General features: G+C 46.8%; 2 protein-coding genes and 1 non-coding gene across 18 annotated transcripts; 2 read left to right on the top strand and 1 right to left on the bottom strand.

The window, feature by feature from the left end:
• Nucleotides 1-98: 98 nt before the first annotated feature.
• Nucleotides 99-1,555, bottom strand: LOC107323085 (uncharacterized). Its single transcript, XM_032448653.2, has 4 exons — nucleotides 1,417-1,555; nucleotides 1,119-1,259; nucleotides 723-1,034; nucleotides 99-205 (listed from the first exon to the last, which is right to left on the bottom strand). Exons 1-4 carry the CDS (start codon nucleotides 1,541-1,543, stop codon nucleotides 189-191), a joined length of 597 nt encoding a protein of 198 aa, XP_032304544.1. The 5' UTR covers nucleotides 1,544-1,555; the 3' UTR covers nucleotides 99-188.
• Nucleotides 1,556-3,372: 1,817 nt separating this feature from the next.
• Nucleotides 3,373-18,631, top strand: TPD52L2 (TPD52 like 2). Of its 16 annotated transcripts, XM_032448649.2 has the most exons (10): nucleotides 3,373-3,433; nucleotides 3,829-3,974; nucleotides 4,914-5,062; nucleotides 5,867-5,926; nucleotides 7,427-7,486; nucleotides 11,172-11,273; nucleotides 15,027-15,053; nucleotides 15,655-15,696; nucleotides 16,614-16,662; nucleotides 16,875-18,631. In XM_032448649.2, the coding sequence occupies exons 1-10, from the start codon at nucleotides 3,415-3,417 to the stop codon at nucleotides 16,965-16,967; spliced, it is 747 nt and encodes a 248-aa protein (XP_032304540.1). In that variant the 5' UTR covers nucleotides 3,373-3,414; the 3' UTR covers nucleotides 16,968-18,631. The 16 variants fall into 16 exon arrangements, 15 of the variants coding, with proteins under 15 accessions (XP_032304540.1, XP_085375879.1, XP_015737300.1 ...); XR_014935799.1 differs by lacking the exon at nucleotides 7,427-7,486 and having other exon boundaries at nucleotides 12,197-15,053; nucleotides 16,875-17,160; XM_085519753.1 differs by lacking the exon at nucleotides 5,867-5,926.
• Nucleotides 18,632-18,881: 250 nt separating this feature from the next.
• TRNAE-CUC (transfer RNA glutamic acid (anticodon CUC)) lies at nucleotides 18,882-18,953 on the top strand. The gene has a single exon. It is a non-coding gene; the product is annotated as a tRNA-Glu (tRNA).
• Nucleotides 18,954-19,028: the final 75 nt, after the last annotated feature.

The raw sequence follows: 19,028 nt of genomic DNA, 5'->3' as shown, positions 1-19,028 counted from the left end.
CACTGCTGCCCCGTGGTCATGGCCCCTGCCCCATCCCTGCCCCATCCCTGCCCCAGTGTCCCTGCAGATGTGCTGGGAAAGCAAGACAGAAGCAGTGGTGCTGCTACAAGCCAGGTGTCCTGGCGGCTTTATTGTCTGGGGCAGAGCGGTCAGCTCTGCAGATCTGGACGGGCTGTGGTGTCCTGAGGTCAGCGCTTGTGCAGCCCTGGGGAGAAAAGCAGAGCAGTGAGCAGGGCTGCAACCGGGTGGGCTCTGCCAGGTGCTGCTGCCCACCACTGCCAGTCCCCAAAGCTTGCTCTCCTAAATGCGCACAGAGAAAGGGGAAGGTGCCTGCAAAGAGAGCCATGTCCTCCTCTCCCGTGCAGGCTGAGAGCGTAGGACTGGCAAGATTAATATTTTGATAATCAGGAATAATTATTATTGCTAAGAGCATCGCCTGCCTCATGCCAAAGACAAGCCCAGCTCCCAGGATGGAGCCGTGTGCTGATTGGAATCACCGAGCAGGAACGCTTCCAGTCCCCGCGTGGCACCCACATGCACAGCGGCCGAGCAACCATGGCTGCTGCCGCCTGGCCACTGCAGCACAGCTCTATGTGGGAGAGCTCCGTGCAGACCTGACAGCAGCAGCCCCAGCAGCACTGGGTATTTTCCCCAGGCACACACTGTGCTGCCCAGCACATCCTTCATCCCTGTCTGTGCTCCCACTCACGCCCAGCTCTCACCATGCTTGCAGGCCTGCTGGCACTCCTGCATAGTACGGAAGTGCTTGAAATTTTTCCAGCAGCCAACAATTTGTGTCTGACACGACCTAGAGCCGGAGCTGTAGTTGCGGCAACAGTTGTATTTCTTGCACGGGCCACGTTCCAGGTCCAGGTGGCAGCCCCAGTTATTGCGGATGGTGTCACCGATCCCTAAGAACCTGCGCAGGGGTGGGCTGCACCGCCGGTGTTTGGGGCAGTTGGTGTCACTGCTGTGGGTGCTGTTGCAGCAGCCGATGGTGTGCGGAATCTTCTCAGGGGAGGTGTCCGGTTTGGCTGCAGATGGGGAAGGAGAAGGGCTCGTGCCCATGGGGTCTGTCCCAGCCTTGGTACCAAGAGCAGAGCCCACAGTAACCTTACCTGGTACTGGTTGCACGCAGAGGAAACGGCACTTGATGAGGCAGCACCTCCTGCTGCCCCCGCAGCTGCCGTCCTCTCTGCATTTGTTCAGGCAGCTGGCCTTCAGGTCAGGGTCGGTCCGTGGGCATAAAACTTCCTTTGCTAGGAAAGAAAGGAGGTCAGAGCCCCACCAGCCCCAGGGCATTCTGGCCCTGGGGGACGCACTGGCTTTTCTTCCCATTCCCCTCGCGGTGCGATGTCCCACCACGAATCCCACGGCTCTGTGACCATGCCCTAACCGGGACACAAAGGCACTCACCGGATCGCTCGGAAGAGTTTTCTGCCTGTACCGTCTCCTCCGACTGTGCCTCCTCCGACTCTGCCAAGCCCCGGCCCAACGGGGCCGCCACCAGCAGCAGCAGCAGCAGCAGCGGACCAGACTCCATGGCACTGCCCTCGCAACACCAGCACCTCGCCGACCTTATGTACGGTCCGGTGCCCTGCCCCGGGCCTTGCGCAACGTCGGGACTCCTCCCGGCTCCGCTCAGCGCGGTTCGACACGGCTCAAATAACCACTATACACAATGCAGACAGCTCGACTCGGCACAGCTTGGCTTCACTTGGCTCGCCTCTGCATGGCACAGCTCGGCTCTGCAGGGCACGGCACGGCACGGCTCGGAACGGCTCGGCATCATTCTGTGCCGAGAGGTGAGCAGCCGCGCTCTCAGTCCCGTGCTTCGGCGGAGCAACAGCCTGCCCTGCCGGCCAACGCGCAGCGCCGCAGTCCGGGTATAGGGCGGCACGGCACGGCACGGCACGGCTGGAACGGAGAAGGGGTGGGGGACTGCACGCACCGGGCAGGAGTTCCCCACGGCCGAGGGGATTCGGGTAGGGCTGTATGTGCACCATCCCTGGAGGTGCCCAAAGCCACGGCTGCCCTGTGCCAAACTGTGCCATGACATGCTGATACGTGCAAAGGTTTGCCGTGCCAAGCAGTGCCATACCAAGCTGTGCCATGCCATGCTGATGTGTGGAAAGCTGAGCCATGCTGTGCAATGCCAAGCTGTGCCATGCCTAGCAATGCCAAGCAATGCCAAGGGGTGCCATGCCATGCTGATGTGTGCCAAGGGGTGCCATGCCAAGCTGTGCCATGCCTTGCTGATGTGTGCCAAGCTTTGCCAGGCCTAGCAATGCCAAGGTGTGCCATGACATGTTGATTTGTGCCAAGGTTTGCCATTCAATTCAGATCTGTACCATGCTGTGCCATGCCATGCTGATCTGTGCCAATCCGAGCTACCCAGGGCTTCTGTAGTCCCTGGCTGAGGGCTTCCCCAAGTGACACCACAACGCACACTATCACTGCTGGGGCGTTTCGGCTCCAAACCCACCATCAGCCCCTTCATCCCCACAGCCAATAAAAGCAGAATGTGAAGAGCTGTGTGCTGCACGGAGTGCTGGCTGTGTGCTGTCCCTGTTATCGCTTCCCTATTTCACAGCCACTCACAGCAGGCAGGCTGCTCCCTGCAGAAAGCCCCATAGTGGGGTTGAGAAGCATCCACAGAATCACAGAATGACCCGGGTTGAAAGTGACCTCAAGGATCATGTAGTTCCAACCCCCCTGCCTGGCAGGGCCACCAAACATACACCTTTACTAGATCAGGTTGCCCAGGAGACCCCATAGAACCCCATAGAGACCCCATAGACCCCATAGATCCCCATAGAGACCCCATAGACCCCATAGATCAGGTTGCCCAGGGCCCCGTCCAACCTGGCCTTGAACACCTCCAAGGACGGGGCATCCACAACCTCCCTGTGCAGCCTGTTCCAGGCCCTGACCACTCTCCTAGTGAAGAACTTCCCCCTAACATCCAACCTATCCAGAGATGTGACCCCGTGTTTAATTGGTTCAAAGGGGCTGAGGGGCACTGGAGTGACAGCGGCAGGGCCCAAGGAATGGCGTGGAGCCACAGGAGCTCGGGTTGGGGTTAGGGCCGGGCCGCACCAGGCCAAGGCCAGGCCATCCCAATGCCGTGCCGCTGCTGCCCCCTTCCCTCCAGCCTCCCGTACAGCACAGCACCGCTCCGAGCCCTCCGCCCCCATGACGTCACTTCACCCCCGCCCCCATGACGTCATGTCACCTCCTCCTCGATGACGTCACACTGTCGGAAGGCGTAGGCCGCGGCGAGGCGCTGCAGCCATATTGATGCGATACGTGACGTCATCTACCTGCGCATTCCCTCCCGGAAGAAGGAGGGCGTCGCGGGGTGATTGCGTCACAGGGGTGGAGGCGGTGGCTGAACGGGGCCGAAGCGCCGCCATGGAGAGTGCGAGTCAGGGTAGGGATGGATGGACGGGCTGCGGGGTCGGGGGACGAGAGGAGGGACGGGGGGTTCTTGGAGGACAGGGGGAGCTCCGTGAGGGGCAGGAGGTGGGACCTCGGCTGTGGGGGGCAGGAGGTGAGGGCTCAGTGTGAGGGGCAGGTTGTGAGGCCTCAGCTGTGAGGTCCCCCCTATGAGGCCCCCCCGGGCTGGTGCTGAGGTGCTGCTGTTCCCTCCCTCAGGCCTCGCTATTTTCTGTTCAACGTTGGCTTGGGAAATTCAGCTGAGGGTTTTTGTTCCTTTTTCCTGTGAGCAAAGGGTCCTTTTCTTCACTTTTCCCCTCTGGGTTTTGCATATCGTGTTTCGTTTGTTGGCTGTTTGCTATATGTGCTCTGTGCTTCTTGTTTTGACAGATATCAGCCTTAACTCTCCCAACAAAGGGCTGCTGTCCGATGCCATGATGGATGTTCCCGTGGATAACGCGGCTGCTGCGAGGACGGCAGCGCCCGAGGGACTGAGTGCTGCTGAGGAGGAGGAGCTGAGGGCTGAGATCGCCAAGGTAAAACTACTCCTGAATCACACAGAATGACCCGGGTTGGAAGGGACCTCAAGGATCATGTAGTTCCAACCCCCCTGCCTGGCAGGGCCACCAAACATACACCTTTACTAGATGATGGGAGGGAAAAAACGAGGGTTTGGTGGGTGCTGTAGGAGCAGGGTGTGCTGGCAGGTATTTCAGACCGTGTGTGTTATTGCCTGATCATCCACAGAACTGCTTCATGTGGAGCCTTAAAGAAATAAGTGGCTTAATCAAGGCTTTTAGCTCTGCTCCAAGCAGGAAAACACCACTTTAGGTGAGCTGTATGCAAACATAGCTCCTTTCTCCTTAGGAAGCTGAAACAATGAGGTACTTAATGTGCTTTCATCATCAGCCTTTTCTCTTAAATATTTATCACGTTTCATAGGCGGCTCTTTTAGCTCCATTTATGCTTTTCCAAAGCTGAGAGCCTGTAATGTCATACCTCAAATTTTAGGCGCCCTCTGGGCTTTAAAGTTCAGTTTATAATTTGTATGTGTAATGTAGCTGATGGTAGTGTTGATTGTTCTTTCTTATACTTGATAATCTCATGCTGGTTCTCTCACTTGCATGTTTTGGCAAGGGAGGACTTTGCTGTTCTGAGTGGCTGTTCAGGTCTTGGTAAACTGTGATTAATTAAGTAGGAATGAATTCTCTTTGCCCTGAAACCACTCCAGAGTAAGAAAGATCTCTGAGCTCTTTGTTCTAATGACAGCAGAAGAAAACAATCATAAGATTGAATCCTTAGCTAAAAGAGCTTTTGGTAATTGATTTACTTTTTTAGATGGGTCTACTGTTGAAATTACAGTGTGGGGAATGAGTTCTTTTAGTGCTATTAAAACACTGGTCCAGGGGCTTTTTATACATTCCCAGAATCTTAGCAAACCGTGATATTGAGATCCGCATCTGTCTCTTTCTAAGGTGGAAGAAGAAATTGGTACTCTCAGACAAGTTCTGGCTGCTAAAGAGAGGCACTGTGGAGAGCTGAAGAGGAAGCTAGGTTTGACTCCCTTGGATGGGTTGAAGCAAAACCTGTCTAAGAGCTGGCATGACGTACAAGTCTCCAACGCGTAAGTGTTGCTTGTTATGTGTGTTTCACATGAAATAGTGACTGTAGCATTTATTTCCCTTTAGCACATCCCAGAGCTTTTCCAACTGGCTGGAGGGTTTTGCTCTGATAAGTATGTAGAGTAAAAGATGTTTCTAAAATGCAATGAATTGAATGGATGCCATGTGTCAGCATAAACAGCTTTCATATCAGTGGTATGAATGCATCATTGCTGGATGCTCCCTTGCTCGATGTTAAAGACCTTGATCACTAGTTAACAGTTCATTTTGTCTGTTTCTGCCCATTTCTTTGAGACACAGACTGCTGCTACCTCATTCTGAGCCCAAGCTCAAAGAGAAGTGAAAAAAATGCTGGAGTTCACTTAGTAGTGCATAGTGTTAGTTGAGAATGCTATCTGTAGCATTAGTCTGCTAGGAATGTCATATGCAGAGATATCTGTGCCTAAAGAAGGTTTGAAATGAAAACTACACAGGTACAAAGCGTATGGTTGCTGCACTGTTTGACAGTGTCAAAAGGAGAGTCGGGGTAAATCTGAGCACAGCTGCCAAATGTAAAGGGCCCTTGGGGTACCCAGAGGGATATAATTCAGTCTAAAAAGTAACATGCAACTTAAATTGAATTTGGTGTTACTGACGTTTCATCTGCAGGGTGGGTCTTTGAGCTCTTTGTTTCACTGTTCATTCTTTTCCTCGTCTTCCCTCCTGTCCCCCGCTCAATTTCTGTTACACCTTTGTAACTGAAATGTGTCGTTGTCTTCTAGAAATGAATATTATAAGTTATATTCATTAACACTTTCTGTTTCTAGTTATGTGAGAACATCTGAGAAACTTGGAGAGTGGAATGACAAAGTGACACAGTCTGACTTGTGAGTGCCTTGGGCTCCTCAGCAACACCTTCGTGCTCCTTGCTGCATCCCCCATTTGTGCTGCTCCATGTTCTCACAGGCATCAGGGGTTGACTGGGAGCTGGAGGCATAGCAAAGCTACAGTCAGGGCTGTTCTTAGCAGCATGCCTGATGTCCAGCTATAAGCACTCCTCAGTTGTAATGGGGATGAGTAAAAGTTACTGCTATCATCTTTCTTATAGTCTTGCCATTGCTGAAGAAAAATTCCAATCAGTTACCAAACCACATATGATTAAAAAATAATGCAAGAAATCAACCACAGCTTCACTTTAACTGGTCACTGGTAGACTAATCTGTTTTAATTAGGTGTCTTGTTAGTGAACTTTTGTCTTGACTGTCAGACTATTTCTTTTCTCATCAGATGTGGTAGGAATCAGTTTGAATATTACCTTTCTGTTTGCCCACAGTGGAAATATGATGCCTGAAGACATTTGTCCGTAGCTGAAAATAGGGGCTTTGCACATGCAAATATGTACAGTAGGCTTTGAAAGCTGCCATGCTGTGACTCTGTTCATTATGTGAACCTTTCTGAATGCTGTCAAACGTTAGAAAGCAATGAATTTTAGTCTTTACAATATATACAAGCAGGTGCTAAATGCTGCTGCCTGCTTTTGTGTTTAGAACATACTGTTTAGTCATGTTAGACTTCTCTTCATTAGTCACAAGTCACTTTGATTCTTACATAGCTGAAAGTAAAGGAGACCTTGAATGTTTTCTGTGCTGAGGATTCTCTCCATTCTGCATTTTGTGCTTAAGAAAGTGATTATTTAGCTAAGAGAGAATGAGTTAGAAGCTTCCCGTCAGCAGTTCTGATCTGACTAAGCATGTTATTTTCCAGGGTTGACAGGAAGTGCCTGCAATGTATGTCCTCTGAGCACTTCTGTGTGTTGTCTAAGCTGGTACCAGATGCTTTTATAGCAATTGTACTTTGTCTGTACATCCAGTGTTAATTCTCACAACCCCAAAGATACCTTGTTATGTATAAGAAGTGTGGTTTCTAAAGATAAGAGAGTGAAGTGCAGTTTAACAATTTGTCCAGGTCATACAGGTACAGGTAAAGTACAGCTTTGGGGATGACAGTCAGATTTTTTGGCATAGTGCTCAATTCACTGTTGTGTGCTTTTAACTTTTGGTGTTTGGCTGCTATGCTGTTTTATGAAGGGAGCAGAAGATTTTGAAGTCTTTCAGTTCCCAACGCCTTCTAAACTTCAGACTTTCCTTGTGCACAGTGTGTTGGGATAAGAAAGAAACCAGAGCTTGGGTGTCTTCCTGCCTCTGAAACAACAGCTCCTTTTCTTCTGTCTGTAACAGAGAAGGGGGAGAGCTGTTATCAGAGAAATGAAACCTGCATTGCTGTAAGTGTAAAGAGACACTAATGTGGAAAGTGTCAGAATGACAGCAGACAGAAGAAGCATCAGTCATGAATCTTGGCACTGTATCTAACCCCCATTGTGTTTGTAGATATCTTTCAGCCAGCAGCACTCTGGAGGACTGGAATGAAAAATTAACTCAATCAGAAGCGTGAGTGTTTTAACCTTCAGCAATAACAAATGCTTTCATGACAGTCTGCTACCACTAATGTTCTGTGCCCCTTCTCGCAGTCCTCTCCTTTCATTACATCTATTTAAGCATTTCTTTCTTCTAGCTTTCACTTTTTTAACCTGATAAAAATCTAATCTGAGAGAGGGAGTGTTTTTTTCAGGTCAGTCTTTGAATGATTTCACTGTGGTCCAAATGATGCTCTTCAAACAGCTGCCTGCTTTCGGAGAACTGGCTGAAGCCACTGGGTACCCGAACTGCATGCCAGCTTTTGTTACTTCAACTGTTGAGCTGTGCAATAGTCAGACTGATCTCTTCTCATCACCCCTCAGCATGCTCTGTGGGGAGCAAGAGCTCTTCTTTTAGCTGTGGTACCTGATGAGGACAAATGATGCTTTAGTGTCCAAGGCAGCTGTTCTGACATTTTAAGGCTCCAAATGGATGTGAACAGCTTAAACTTCGCAGCTGTTGTACTGCGTTCATTGGCTGCAAAAGTCTCTTAGCTATGTTTTTTATTAAGTATCTGGAATTAAATTCTCATCTGGGCTGAATTACAGAAGCATATTACAGATGTTGGCCTTCATCCATCTCATTGCATCTATGGCATTGTATATAGGGGAAATCCTTTGCAGTAGTGCAGTGGAGGCATCCAGGTTGTGTCGCTGCTTTTTGAACTAATTTAACCATGGTGAGGTGGGTCTTAAGTAAGCAGGATATTCCTGTTCTCTGGAGTAGGTATGAAATTCAGTCATTTGAGTCTGGCCTCTTGCTTTCAGTGTTTGTGAACTGAGGGTTTTCTTCATAAGACAGGTGAAAGATGAGTGTAGGTGAAAGTTGTTTTGTTTTTTGATGCTCCCTATGTTCCATTTTCAGTGTTCTGTGGATGTTTTCTAGATTAAGAAAGTGTAAATAGTCACTATTTTACTTGCTAAACAGAGTGACTTGTATTTACGCTCACCAACAGTGTGACTGACTGCAGTGGTGTTTAATCAGAGTTCCTCTGGGTGTGCCTGCTGGAATAGAAAACTTCTCATTATATCTGTTTCCTTGCACTCAATAAGCACCAGAAGTATATGGCGGAAGCGTGCTTCTGGAGCGTGCTCAAGGCCTGAATAGCTGTGGCATGGCAGCTTTCCTGCTTGCCTTGGCACTAGACAGCATTACAATTCATGCTAACAAGGTAGACGCCAATTAAATGGGAGAGACCAGTGGGCTTGAAATGTAGAATTCCAGCAGCGGTTTAGAAACTGAGCAGGATTTCTATTTCCTTTCCCAAAAGCTCAGTAAATGCTGGGAGCCAAGTTCAAGACAACCAAAGAAAAGGTTTTCAATTGTGTGGTTGGGTTTGTTGTGTGAATGAATCCTCTTTCCTGTTGTTTTGGAGCTTCTCTACGATAATAGCTTACAAGCATCCTGACTGACCCCGGGACCTTAACGTGCTTTTGTGCTCTGCTGAATTTCCTGGTGGCTGCTGCTCTGGCCTTAGAGCTTGACTTGCCCTCTGTGTTCAGTAGGGCAAAGACAGAAAGTCAGCCCTGTCTGTAGCTTTGGTTTTGTGGTAACTGTGGGGTGCAAGGTGTCTTAATAGGTACAAATAGTGATTGCTGGATAAGAGCAAGCGAGAAGAGGCTGGTATTAAGGAAGGATTTGAGGATTTGTGTCTGGCTCTTCCTGGTAGGATTTATATTAGGGGGATGCAATGAAGTGTTTCAGTACCACAGGATGAATACCTCAGGGCAAAGACCTTTCCTGCAGCTTCTCCTGCAGCCAGTTGCCTGTTATAGAGAGGTGTTCATCAGAGCTCATCCTTGACTGCTCCCAGATCTGGGTTATTCCAGCATGCTTTATGGTAGCACTGAGGGAAGGAAGTGAGCAACTGAGTTTATACAGGTGGTATACCTAGCTATGGAGTTGCAGGTGGGTAGTTGTGACTTCTGGGTCAGAGCTGAGTGCTGTTAAATTGCACTGAAAGCTTTTGTAACCTGGTCCCTGCTTGTTACAGACCCAATTCCACACGTCTACCTGCTGACAGTTCTGGGTTAAGGAGTTTCTCATCTCTGCTGCACTTTCCTGGCTGTGCCTTGTGAGTTGCAGTGGTGAAGTATGAACGTGTGCATAGGAGCTGTGGATGCAGGACTAGATTGGTGAACTGATGTCTGCTATCTTTATTTACTTATTTTTCCTTCCAATCATCTATTGCAGCCAGATTGGTTCCCTGGGCTCAGTATAACACTTGAGAGTTTCCAGCGTGTGCGAGATGTGATGATGTCCTCTGACTCTGTGAACTCTTCCTCTCATCACTGCTCTGCTCTCAGTGCTAATCTGCGAGAGCTGGATGCCAAGCAGTGCAGTAAGCGTGGCTGTTTTAGTGAGCACAAGGCCTTCCATGTCTCTGTTAGACAGCTGTAAGTGACAGGGCTTAGGGAGCCAGACTGCAAAAGGGGAGAGCTGACATGCTCCTCTTCTGAAGAAGCTTTGGCCCTAGGATTCATGCCCAGCTATTGCAATAGGGAATACATTCAGAAACATGTGTCTGTGGTCTTGAACGAAACCAGAAAGCAAAAGAAACAAACGTGTTGTAGTTGGCATTGCTTGAATCTAGTTCAGGTGTTGTAGTACTGCCTCCCACTGTTTTGTTTGGAGCAAATGAGAAGTAGATACAGCTGTTGTTATGGGGCTTCAGGCCTTAGAGCTCAGAGATGGGAATAGTAGGGTGCTAAGGTGAGTCCAGGAGCTGAACTTGATGATATTCATGGGTCCTTTCCAACTTGGGGTATTCTATTCTGTTCTGTTTATAAATGTCCTTCTGCTCAATGTAGCTGGGCAAAAAAGTAATCTCAGGTTCATGTGTTTAGGAAAAGAAAACTTGTTTTTAAGACTGAGTCTTGTAAGAATGCCCTAAATGTGGATATTAATCGCCTGCTGTGGAATAGCTTGGAGTGAATCAGTTAAAGAAACTGCCTTGAAGAACTTTTGTTCCTATAACGTGTCTCATTGGATGGAAACAAAGGTTCTCAAGTGTCTGACTTCTTCAGCACTTGTATAAACTCAAATGTAATCAGCTGATAAATGCAAGATGTCAGACTTATTTACTGTGGTTAATGGTAACTGATGGGAAACTTCTCTACCAATTTAATTCTAAACTGGTTATAGAGGTTATGCTGATTCTTGCATTTCTTTTTCTGTACATTGATCTTAGTCTTGCCTCTGTCCTCCATACCCTGACACCACAACCTATTACTTGCTTCTTCAGGGCTCCAAGCATATCATAGAATGGATTCCTACGCTTAATTTTCTCGGTGTCCAAAATATATTAACGGAGCAAATAGGTTACATTGCTATAGCATTAGAGTTGCCATGTGGAAAATTGGCTTTTCTTCTTCTTTTTTGCAATTATTTGTCAAATTTAAGATTGCGTGATCAAGATGGTAACGTAACTGAAGTGAGTGTATGGAAAGGCTCATCCTGCACTTGTTGCTTTCTTATAACTTCAAGACTGCTATATGTAAGAGTGGAGGGGGCTCTTTCAGTGAAGTTAGTACAGCTCACTAACCTAGCTTCTTTCCTTTAACGTGGGCTCCTTTTTAAAACTGGGGGATGCTTTTCATTTCCACAACCTAACCCTGTTAGTTCAGCTTACTGGATGTTGTTTCTTTTCTTCACTTAGTTATAAGAAGACTCAAGAAACCCTTTCTCAAGCAGGCCAGAAGACTTCAGCAGCCCTTTCCAATGTAGGTTCTGTTATCAGCAGGAAACTTGGGGACATGAGGTAAGGTTTCTGTTTTGTATTCTGGTGCTTTGATCTCGGTTTCAAACAGTAATGAGGCTTTAAACAATAACTAGGCTTTTTTCCATTTTTTTCTGCTTAGTTGGCAGCACTCTGCTGTTGATGGACTACCTTCTTATGTGTGGCCCTGCACATCATTGTTCACAACAGATTAAACACTTATTTTTTTACCCCCCAACCAGTCTTTAACCCCATTCCAAGGCATTTAACGATGTGATTCCACTCAGCAGAACCAGCAGAACACTCTTAGCTCCCTTCCCTCTTTTACTATTATAGTTTCACTGCAGCTTTTTCACCGTGCATAAGAAATTAGTATTAAAGTTTGCTTTTTCCATTCATTTCTGTATGATGGAGGTGTGTTTTCTCAGTCTCACAGCTTAAGATTAGAACGGGATCATTCTTGTGTGCTTTACAACAAACAAAGTCTGGATGCTGCTTATCATGCAATTCCTACATGTCAGCTTTCTAGGAAGAAGAGCAGCATGCCTTCTGAGCGTGGTTATGTCATGTAGTTTGGAAGACATGAGCTGATGCAGAAGATATGATAACATTAAAATCATGGTTGGTGGTTGTGTAAATTCCTTTAGGTGGCAGCTGAAGTAGCTGCATGTTTAAAACTTTCTTGGCTGAAAATTTAAGAGCTGATTCCCTCAGTTGCTGGCTGGAATTCTGGCTCTGGGAGCTGAAGGTTAGAACTGATGATTTATATGAGCTAAAGGTTGTTTCCTCATTAATGGTGTTGTGCAAATTTTGCACGTGGAATATCTTACTGATGCTTTTATTGGAACTGAGAGTTAATTCTGAACCTACAATCTATCTAAGTGACTAAAGAAGAATTCTTAGAGCTTGAATTCAATGTAGTGTTACAGATCTTGGACTGAATTGGTAGTTGTTGTTCTTTGTAGGGAGTTTCCTATTCCACTGTGGCTGGGATTACCCAAGTGGTAAGAACGTGTTGGCCTCTGATCACATAGTGTTGTCTTGTTCTAGATCTCTGCCCACTGAGTCATTTACTGTGTTCCTGGAGGGTAAAATTGGTGAATGTATTCAGCATCTTGTCTGAATTTGGCAGAGGACTAGATGACTTCCTTCTCCTTCCAGTATTCAAGGTTTAATTTTTATGTCCTGGAAACTGCCTTTTTTTATGGGAAGATTTATGTATAATCATCAGTGACATCAGCTGACTCAACATGTTACAGTGTGGTAATAGCTCTTCTTAAGATGTTCACAGTGAAGTACACTTCCAAATCTTGCAGTCTGGTCAGGCTCTTGTAGCAAAGTAACGAGAACTGTACTCTATGGATCACATGGGGAGCTCCTGAACCAGCATTACCACCAGAAGAAGATGTGCAGGACCAGTGTTATCAGCATGGCATCTCTTCACTGGCAGAACAAGTGCAGTGTGTGCCAGTGGCTACACAAATGGTTGGGCAGCTGATGGAGGGAGGGATGCGCGGTGCAGAGAGGAGTGGAACTTAGTCCTGGAGGTGGAGGTGGGCTGACACAGTCACAGTGGGAAGCAGTGCTGTTGGTGTGTACTGGCCCAGCCCACTGCTCACACATCAGGCCATCATGGCCAACATGGCATTGCTCAGCATTAGTCATCAATTTCAAAACATATATTCCTTTTATAGATAATACTTTGGGTGATGTATGAAGAAACAAAGGCAGCTTTTGTCTTTTAACTTGAGGCTGTCCCTGCCAAATTAATTTCAGGAGGATTTGCTTGGTATATGTGGAACACAGTAATGATAAATTCTCTCTGCTGTATTCAAGTCTTGATATCTGTAATTCTGAACAAAGTTTAAGCTTCTGCAGGAACTGGCTCCTTTTCTACCCCAGCCAGGTGAAACTGTACATGGTTTTGATAAGCAATCAGAGCTTCCAGAGTGACGTGTTTTGTATTGCTGTGCTCCCTTCTCTGATTGCTGGGGGATGGTCTTTGTGTTCCAAGAATCTCTCTTCCAGATCTCATAGCCAACACTGCAGCCTCAGTTACTGTACTTGCTTTTTCCCTTTCCACTACAAATTGACACGTAACGAAGGTTTATGTTCCAGCGCTGGAAGTGTTGAGATAACAGAAGGGATTTCCTTGTTTAGTCAGCCTTCACCGGTTGATAAATGCAAGGAAGGTGTGATAAATGAGCAATCTCCTTAGATATGCAGAGGGCGTAGTCATAATTCCATTAGAAACGAGCGGGCTGAAATGGTATGAAATACAGTAACACGGCCCTGGGTTAAATCTTGAGAGTTGCTGCATTCTGGTCAAAATACTTCTAAATATTAAGGCTGTTACAATTGCAAGGAGAGATCGTGAAGTTAATGTAATAAGCATCCACTAAATGTACTTATTAGTGTTGTTGCTCTATTAGGTTGCCACATGTAAAGAAAACAGCTTAGTTAATGGGTGGGATTTCTCTTAGTCCTGGCCAATTCGGCTCTTTCTGTTATCTCCACTTCCATTTGAAAAGTAAATTGGCTTTTAGGTGTTCTGTTCCTGCATCTTACTGACCCCAGTTCACTGCAAATGGAAGGTGTTTTCTTTTTGTCAGATAATAGCTTGCTTTGTGCTTTTGTCTCCCAGCATGTTTTGTGTTGGCTGATTGAGTTCGCTGCTGTCTATAATACTACAAGCACATTTATTGTAAGATGGAGCCCCCAAACTCCTGAATTTACAGCAATTTTAAATCCTTACGATTGGAGGAAAAATGGTTACTGCCAAGATGTCTCCAGGTCTACCAGTGCTTGTGGCATTGCATGCAGAGCAGCATGCTGCATGGACGTGTTATCTGCGTTCTTCTCCTTTAACAAAGAGCAAGTAGGAAGTTTAATTTATTTCACACGCACAGACAGCAGCTCAAGGAGTCTGTGTTGCCAAGGGGCCAACTTGGATACAGGGGAAATGAGATCCCAAAGCCTAATGTTGTTGCTTTGGCTGGAAGGAAAAGCCCTTGTGCTCCTTGCCAAGCACTTCACGTCCAACTTGCTTAAACTGCTTCCAGCTGCAGAGACAAAAATGATATTTAAGTAGAATAAAATGCTGCTTCTAGAAGGAGAAGCATCTTCAAAACATCCTAGTAGTAGCAGCAGGAAAGCTTAGTCTGTAACTTCAGACTGAGACAGTGCTGCTCTGCAAATCAGATGTGGAAACTGGTAACGTGCTGGCAAATAATAATACTGTGCGTATGTGTGCTGAATATGCACGATACCTCTTATCCAGACACTCTTATCTTTATTACATTGAGATCTGTTTGTTCTCTGAGCTGTAACTCTGAGATCTGCAGGCTTGGCAAGGTAACACGCAGGCACCCGGTGCAGGCTGCTGTTACGGGAGGTCTCAGCCAGAAAGCCTGGCCCTGCTGTCCTTGTGGCACAGCTCAGAAGGGAAGGAAATGTTATTATCAAATCAGCCAGTGCTTGGTAAAAGCCTTAGCTTAGGAAAACAGGCTCTAAAAAAATTCAAGTAAAAGCAGTGGGTGGGTAAGTGTGATTAGGTGCTGTTATCGTCATCTGCAAAACCACTTAGTCTGGGTTGAGTTAGTGAAAAGCAATTGTTTTTTTTTTTCACTTCTCTAATTGATTTTGAGAGCCTTCCTCTTAGGGAGATGACTTTTACTGTCCCATGATCCTGCGACTGTGTCCCTGCTCAGCTGCCTTGCATTTAGCATTCAGACCTGCACAAGTGCTTAACTGTTGCTTCCCTTTTCTCTTTTTGCTGTCAATGGCTTCTCTCAGGGCTCACCCCTTCTCGCATTCCTTTAGGTAAGATATTCTCCAAGGTTGCTCTCAGAGCAGATGTATCTGTGCCAAGTCCTTGCAGGCGTTAAAGGGGAAGCTGATAATTTAAGCCGTGCTTATGCTTTTGACATGGATTGAGAAACCTAGCTCAGTCCTGTGCCTGCCAATTTACTTTGGTATTGTGGTTGCGATTTGCAGTGCTTACCATACGGTACAGCTGCAGCTATAGAAGGCTCTTAACTCCTAAGCAACTTCTAACAACTTGCTGGTTTGACAGCATCTTTTTTATACTCAGCATACCTTTTGGCAGCACTTACTGCGTGCTTTTTCAGTCTCTGTCAGCTTTGTATTGGGACAGCTGGTTGGCAGGAACCATCACTAGTAAAAATCCACTCATCTGAGTAGCTCCATACAGACAAACCAGTTGTGCACCTTTTTGTCCTGTTGGGGCTGCCACAGCTTTCAGTTTTTGCATTGTCAAGAAGGGGAAGAGAGGGATTTTAGCTCCATGCTTATCCTCAGCAACCTGTGTATGGATGGGACTAAGGGCGTGCTGCTTGTATGTGGCATCTGTTTCAAACTGTCATTTAACCTTTTCCTCCTCATTCTGAATGCTTCCGAGCAGCAGTTACTCCATTCGCCACTCGATAAGTATGCCAGCAATGAGGTAATGTCACAAACACCTGTGTTTCCTCAGTGGGGTTGGTGGGAGGTGACAGCTGAATGTTGTTGTTGGCTTTTTTGGTTCTGATTTGTGTGAGTGGTTCCCTGCTGGGATTATGGGGTATCTCTGTACTGCAGTTTAACTAAATCAGGGCCTTTTTTTTCCCCCTCCATCTCCCTTTATGGCTGTTAGCACCTGCATTGCTTTTGGGCTAAGTGCAGCGTTGCAGGTGTATCAAAGTCTAATTGAAGTTTGCAGCTTTCAGAGGTCTCAGGAAGGGAAAGATTACAGCCCTGTTCTTGCCATTTACAGCACAGCCATTGCTAATACTGAATCCTAACTGAAGCCTTCTGTCTCCACCTCGGGAGCTATGTGCTCTTCTCATAGTGCCTTTGTGGTGCATTAGGTGGTGTCAGCACCAAACAACTGACCTGGCTCTATTTGCTGATTTTTATGTGTGGTTCCTGATGTTATGACTACACTTACAATAATAGAGTTGCCCATGGGCTCAAGCACATGGTCCTTCCCCCTTCCTGCCTGCAGGTGGGAAAATGAAGCCTTTTTTGAAACCCTATTCAGCTTTTCATTTCCATTAATTAAGAAAGCATGTTTTTAGTTGAAGGACTGAGGACTAGTTTCTCTATGGGTTGTGCATTGATTCCGTAGCCAGCTGGGACTTTTTGCCCTCAACTTTTTAGCTTATGCAATTGAGTAGATTGCACGTGGCAGAAATGTTTTCCTTCTCAGTTTGTATGTGGGGGTTTTTTGAGACATTTGTGCTAAGGGTGAGGAGCTGTGAGTGTTGTGGGTGCTGTGGCATTGCATGGGAACAGGCCGGGAGCCCAGGCACACTGTGCTTTGGTTTACTTAAGAGCTAATTTGTCTTGATTTTTTATTTATTGTTTTCATCTTTCTTCAAGGAATTCTGCAACCTTCAAGTCATTTGAAGACAGGGTTGGGACCATAAAGGTAACTATCTGCTTTGTCCTGTAAATATACAGTGTGAAGCCCTAAGCAGAAATTCCAATTTCTGTAGTGTTTTTCTTGTAAACTACTATTTAGGCAAAGGGCTTCTCAGATGCACAGTTTTTGCTCTGTAGTAGTTGACCTTGACGAGGGAGATTGTCTTGGTAATCTCACTACTGGTTTCTTGTTATCCTAAAGAGATTCTTTCCTTTCAGTCCAGAGTTGTGGGCAGCAGGGAAAACAGCACTGATGGCCTCCAGTCCCCCTCAGCTGGAGACAAGGCTCCACAGGACAACGCTCCTTTCTAGACCTGCAGTGTGGCTTTGCACAGCCGTGCGTGACTCCAAGAGCAAACCTCCTCCATCCCAAATCTTCACAACAGCAACAACATGCAAATCCATGAAGGGGCTGAGAGCCAGTCTGGAGAGATCCATCATTCATTCATAGACACTGCTGCTGGATCTATGTCAAATAAAGAGAATGCAAAGTTTTGTACACAGATAATATTTTACACTAAAGTTTGTAGATGAATTGTATCACCGTGCTGTCCTTTTGGGAGAGCACTGAAGATGGAGTTTCCCTAAAGTAGCTCAGAAACGCCACCGGTGTGTAGAAAAAGCATTTTCTTTCCTGCTTCTGTTGTCTCTTGGAACAGTTTAATTGCCATGTGCAGTGTGAGGAGGGCAGTTAGAGGAGAAAACAAGAGAAGGGGAATCTTAGCTTCAGCTTCTGGCTGTTGTTCTGGGCTTGCCATGCAGCTACTCCCCAATCTCCCAGGCTTCTCCTATTAACTGCTTCCTCTGCTTCTCACTGGAGCAGTCTGTTAAATGGGGCAAACAGTTGTTTTTCTGAGCTTCCAAGAGGGAAACTTCACTTAGCAGCTGCCTCGTTGTTACACTAATGCTCTAGCTTTAACAGAACTAAGATCTTTATTTTTAAATGCAATGAACTTTAAAGAAATAAAGCTTAAAAACAAAACAAACAAAAAAAAAGCTTTGGCATCATATTAGGGAAATGGACTCTGAAACTGAATTGCAAGCCTTACATCACTTTATGCTTTACTTGTTTATGGTTTTTTTTGTTCCTATAGAGAAGACTGTAAGGGTTATAAAGCTGGATATTGAGCACTGGAGTTTTGCATCGTCCAATAGCAGCATGCTTGTGAGCCAGTTTGTGTGTAAGCTTTCAGTGGTGCACTCTGTTGCCCAGGTGTATAAAACTTGCTTCTCCCTTCTCAGCTTTTGTTCTTGGAAGAAAAGAACTCTGAAGGCTGCTGGCAACAGGGCTGGGTTGAAAAAGGACAGAGCTGTCGCTAGCAGTGCTGTGCTATACTGGAAGGGCTGCTCTCTGTGGGCCTCTCGTCTGGTACATCTGACTGTAACTGGGTTTTTCAGCTGAAAGCCCCAGCTGCAACCTTGGTTTACAACACCAGCAGAGAGTCACAGAGCTCACCGGTTCCCGGAGCTCATGGTTTGCTCTTTTGATGCCCAACTTCATTGCTTGTGGGAGCTGAAAAGTTGCAAGTTGTCTTACAGAGGCCTGAGCTTATTCTAGGCGAGGTACCTCCAAATTAGCAACACCTAGAGTGAGCAATTCTGTGCCTTAGAGGCCAAGTGGGACTTATTCAGGTCTTTAGGCTTTGCCTATGTACATATCTGGTAGCTTTAGTGGTTTATCACCCCGTAGAGAAGCAAGTTTTGACACTTTTGTGCTGATGAATCCCCACATCCCCAGCCCTGCTCCCCTCCTGAGCCAGGCCCGCAGTGTGTTAGCAGCTGTGTTAGCAGGCAGCCTTGCTATAGCAGTAGGTGATGTTATTTCCCAGCCTTGCCCTGTCTGACCATAGCTGGCCTCCAAACCGAGGAGCAGAATGGGTGAGTAGGGCACGGCTGGTGATTGGGTCTGGAACTGTTTCTCTTCACAGATCGATTCTGAGGAATTATTGTCAATAAAGCATTCCTTTGGGAGAAAACAGGGTGAATGGTTGTGTCTTGTTTTGGGTCATGGGGCTGAACTCTGTTCTTAAGGGAGCTTGGTGGGGCAAAGCACGGAGCATCCCTGCAGCGCACCGAGCAATTAAGGAGCATTAATTAATGCATTAAGGAGCGTTTATGCTCTGATGCTCATGTTGCAGCGCCCACGTTTGCATCAGGTAATATCACTTTGCTCCCTTTTCTGCCGCTTCAGCTGATAGGCGATGCAGTAAGCTGCAATACCAGCCCTCCCTGGTGGTCTAGTGGTTAGGATTCGGCGCTCTCACCGCCGCGGCCCGGGTTCGATTCCCGGTCAGGGAAGCTCCTTTTTGCCGCTCCCTTTAGATCCCACTTTTCTCCCCGTGCCGCAATAGGGCGCGTCCCCGCTGCGCGCCC

This window comes from Coturnix japonica, chromosome 19, assembly GCF_054131305.1.
Source record: "Coturnix japonica strain WE chromosome 19, WE-NBRP24, whole genome shotgun sequence".
NCBI lineage: Eukaryota > Metazoa > Chordata > Aves > Galliformes > Phasianidae > Coturnix > Coturnix japonica.
Note: the sequence above shows the minus strand (reverse complement) of the source record. Positions and strands in the feature narration are given on the sequence as shown.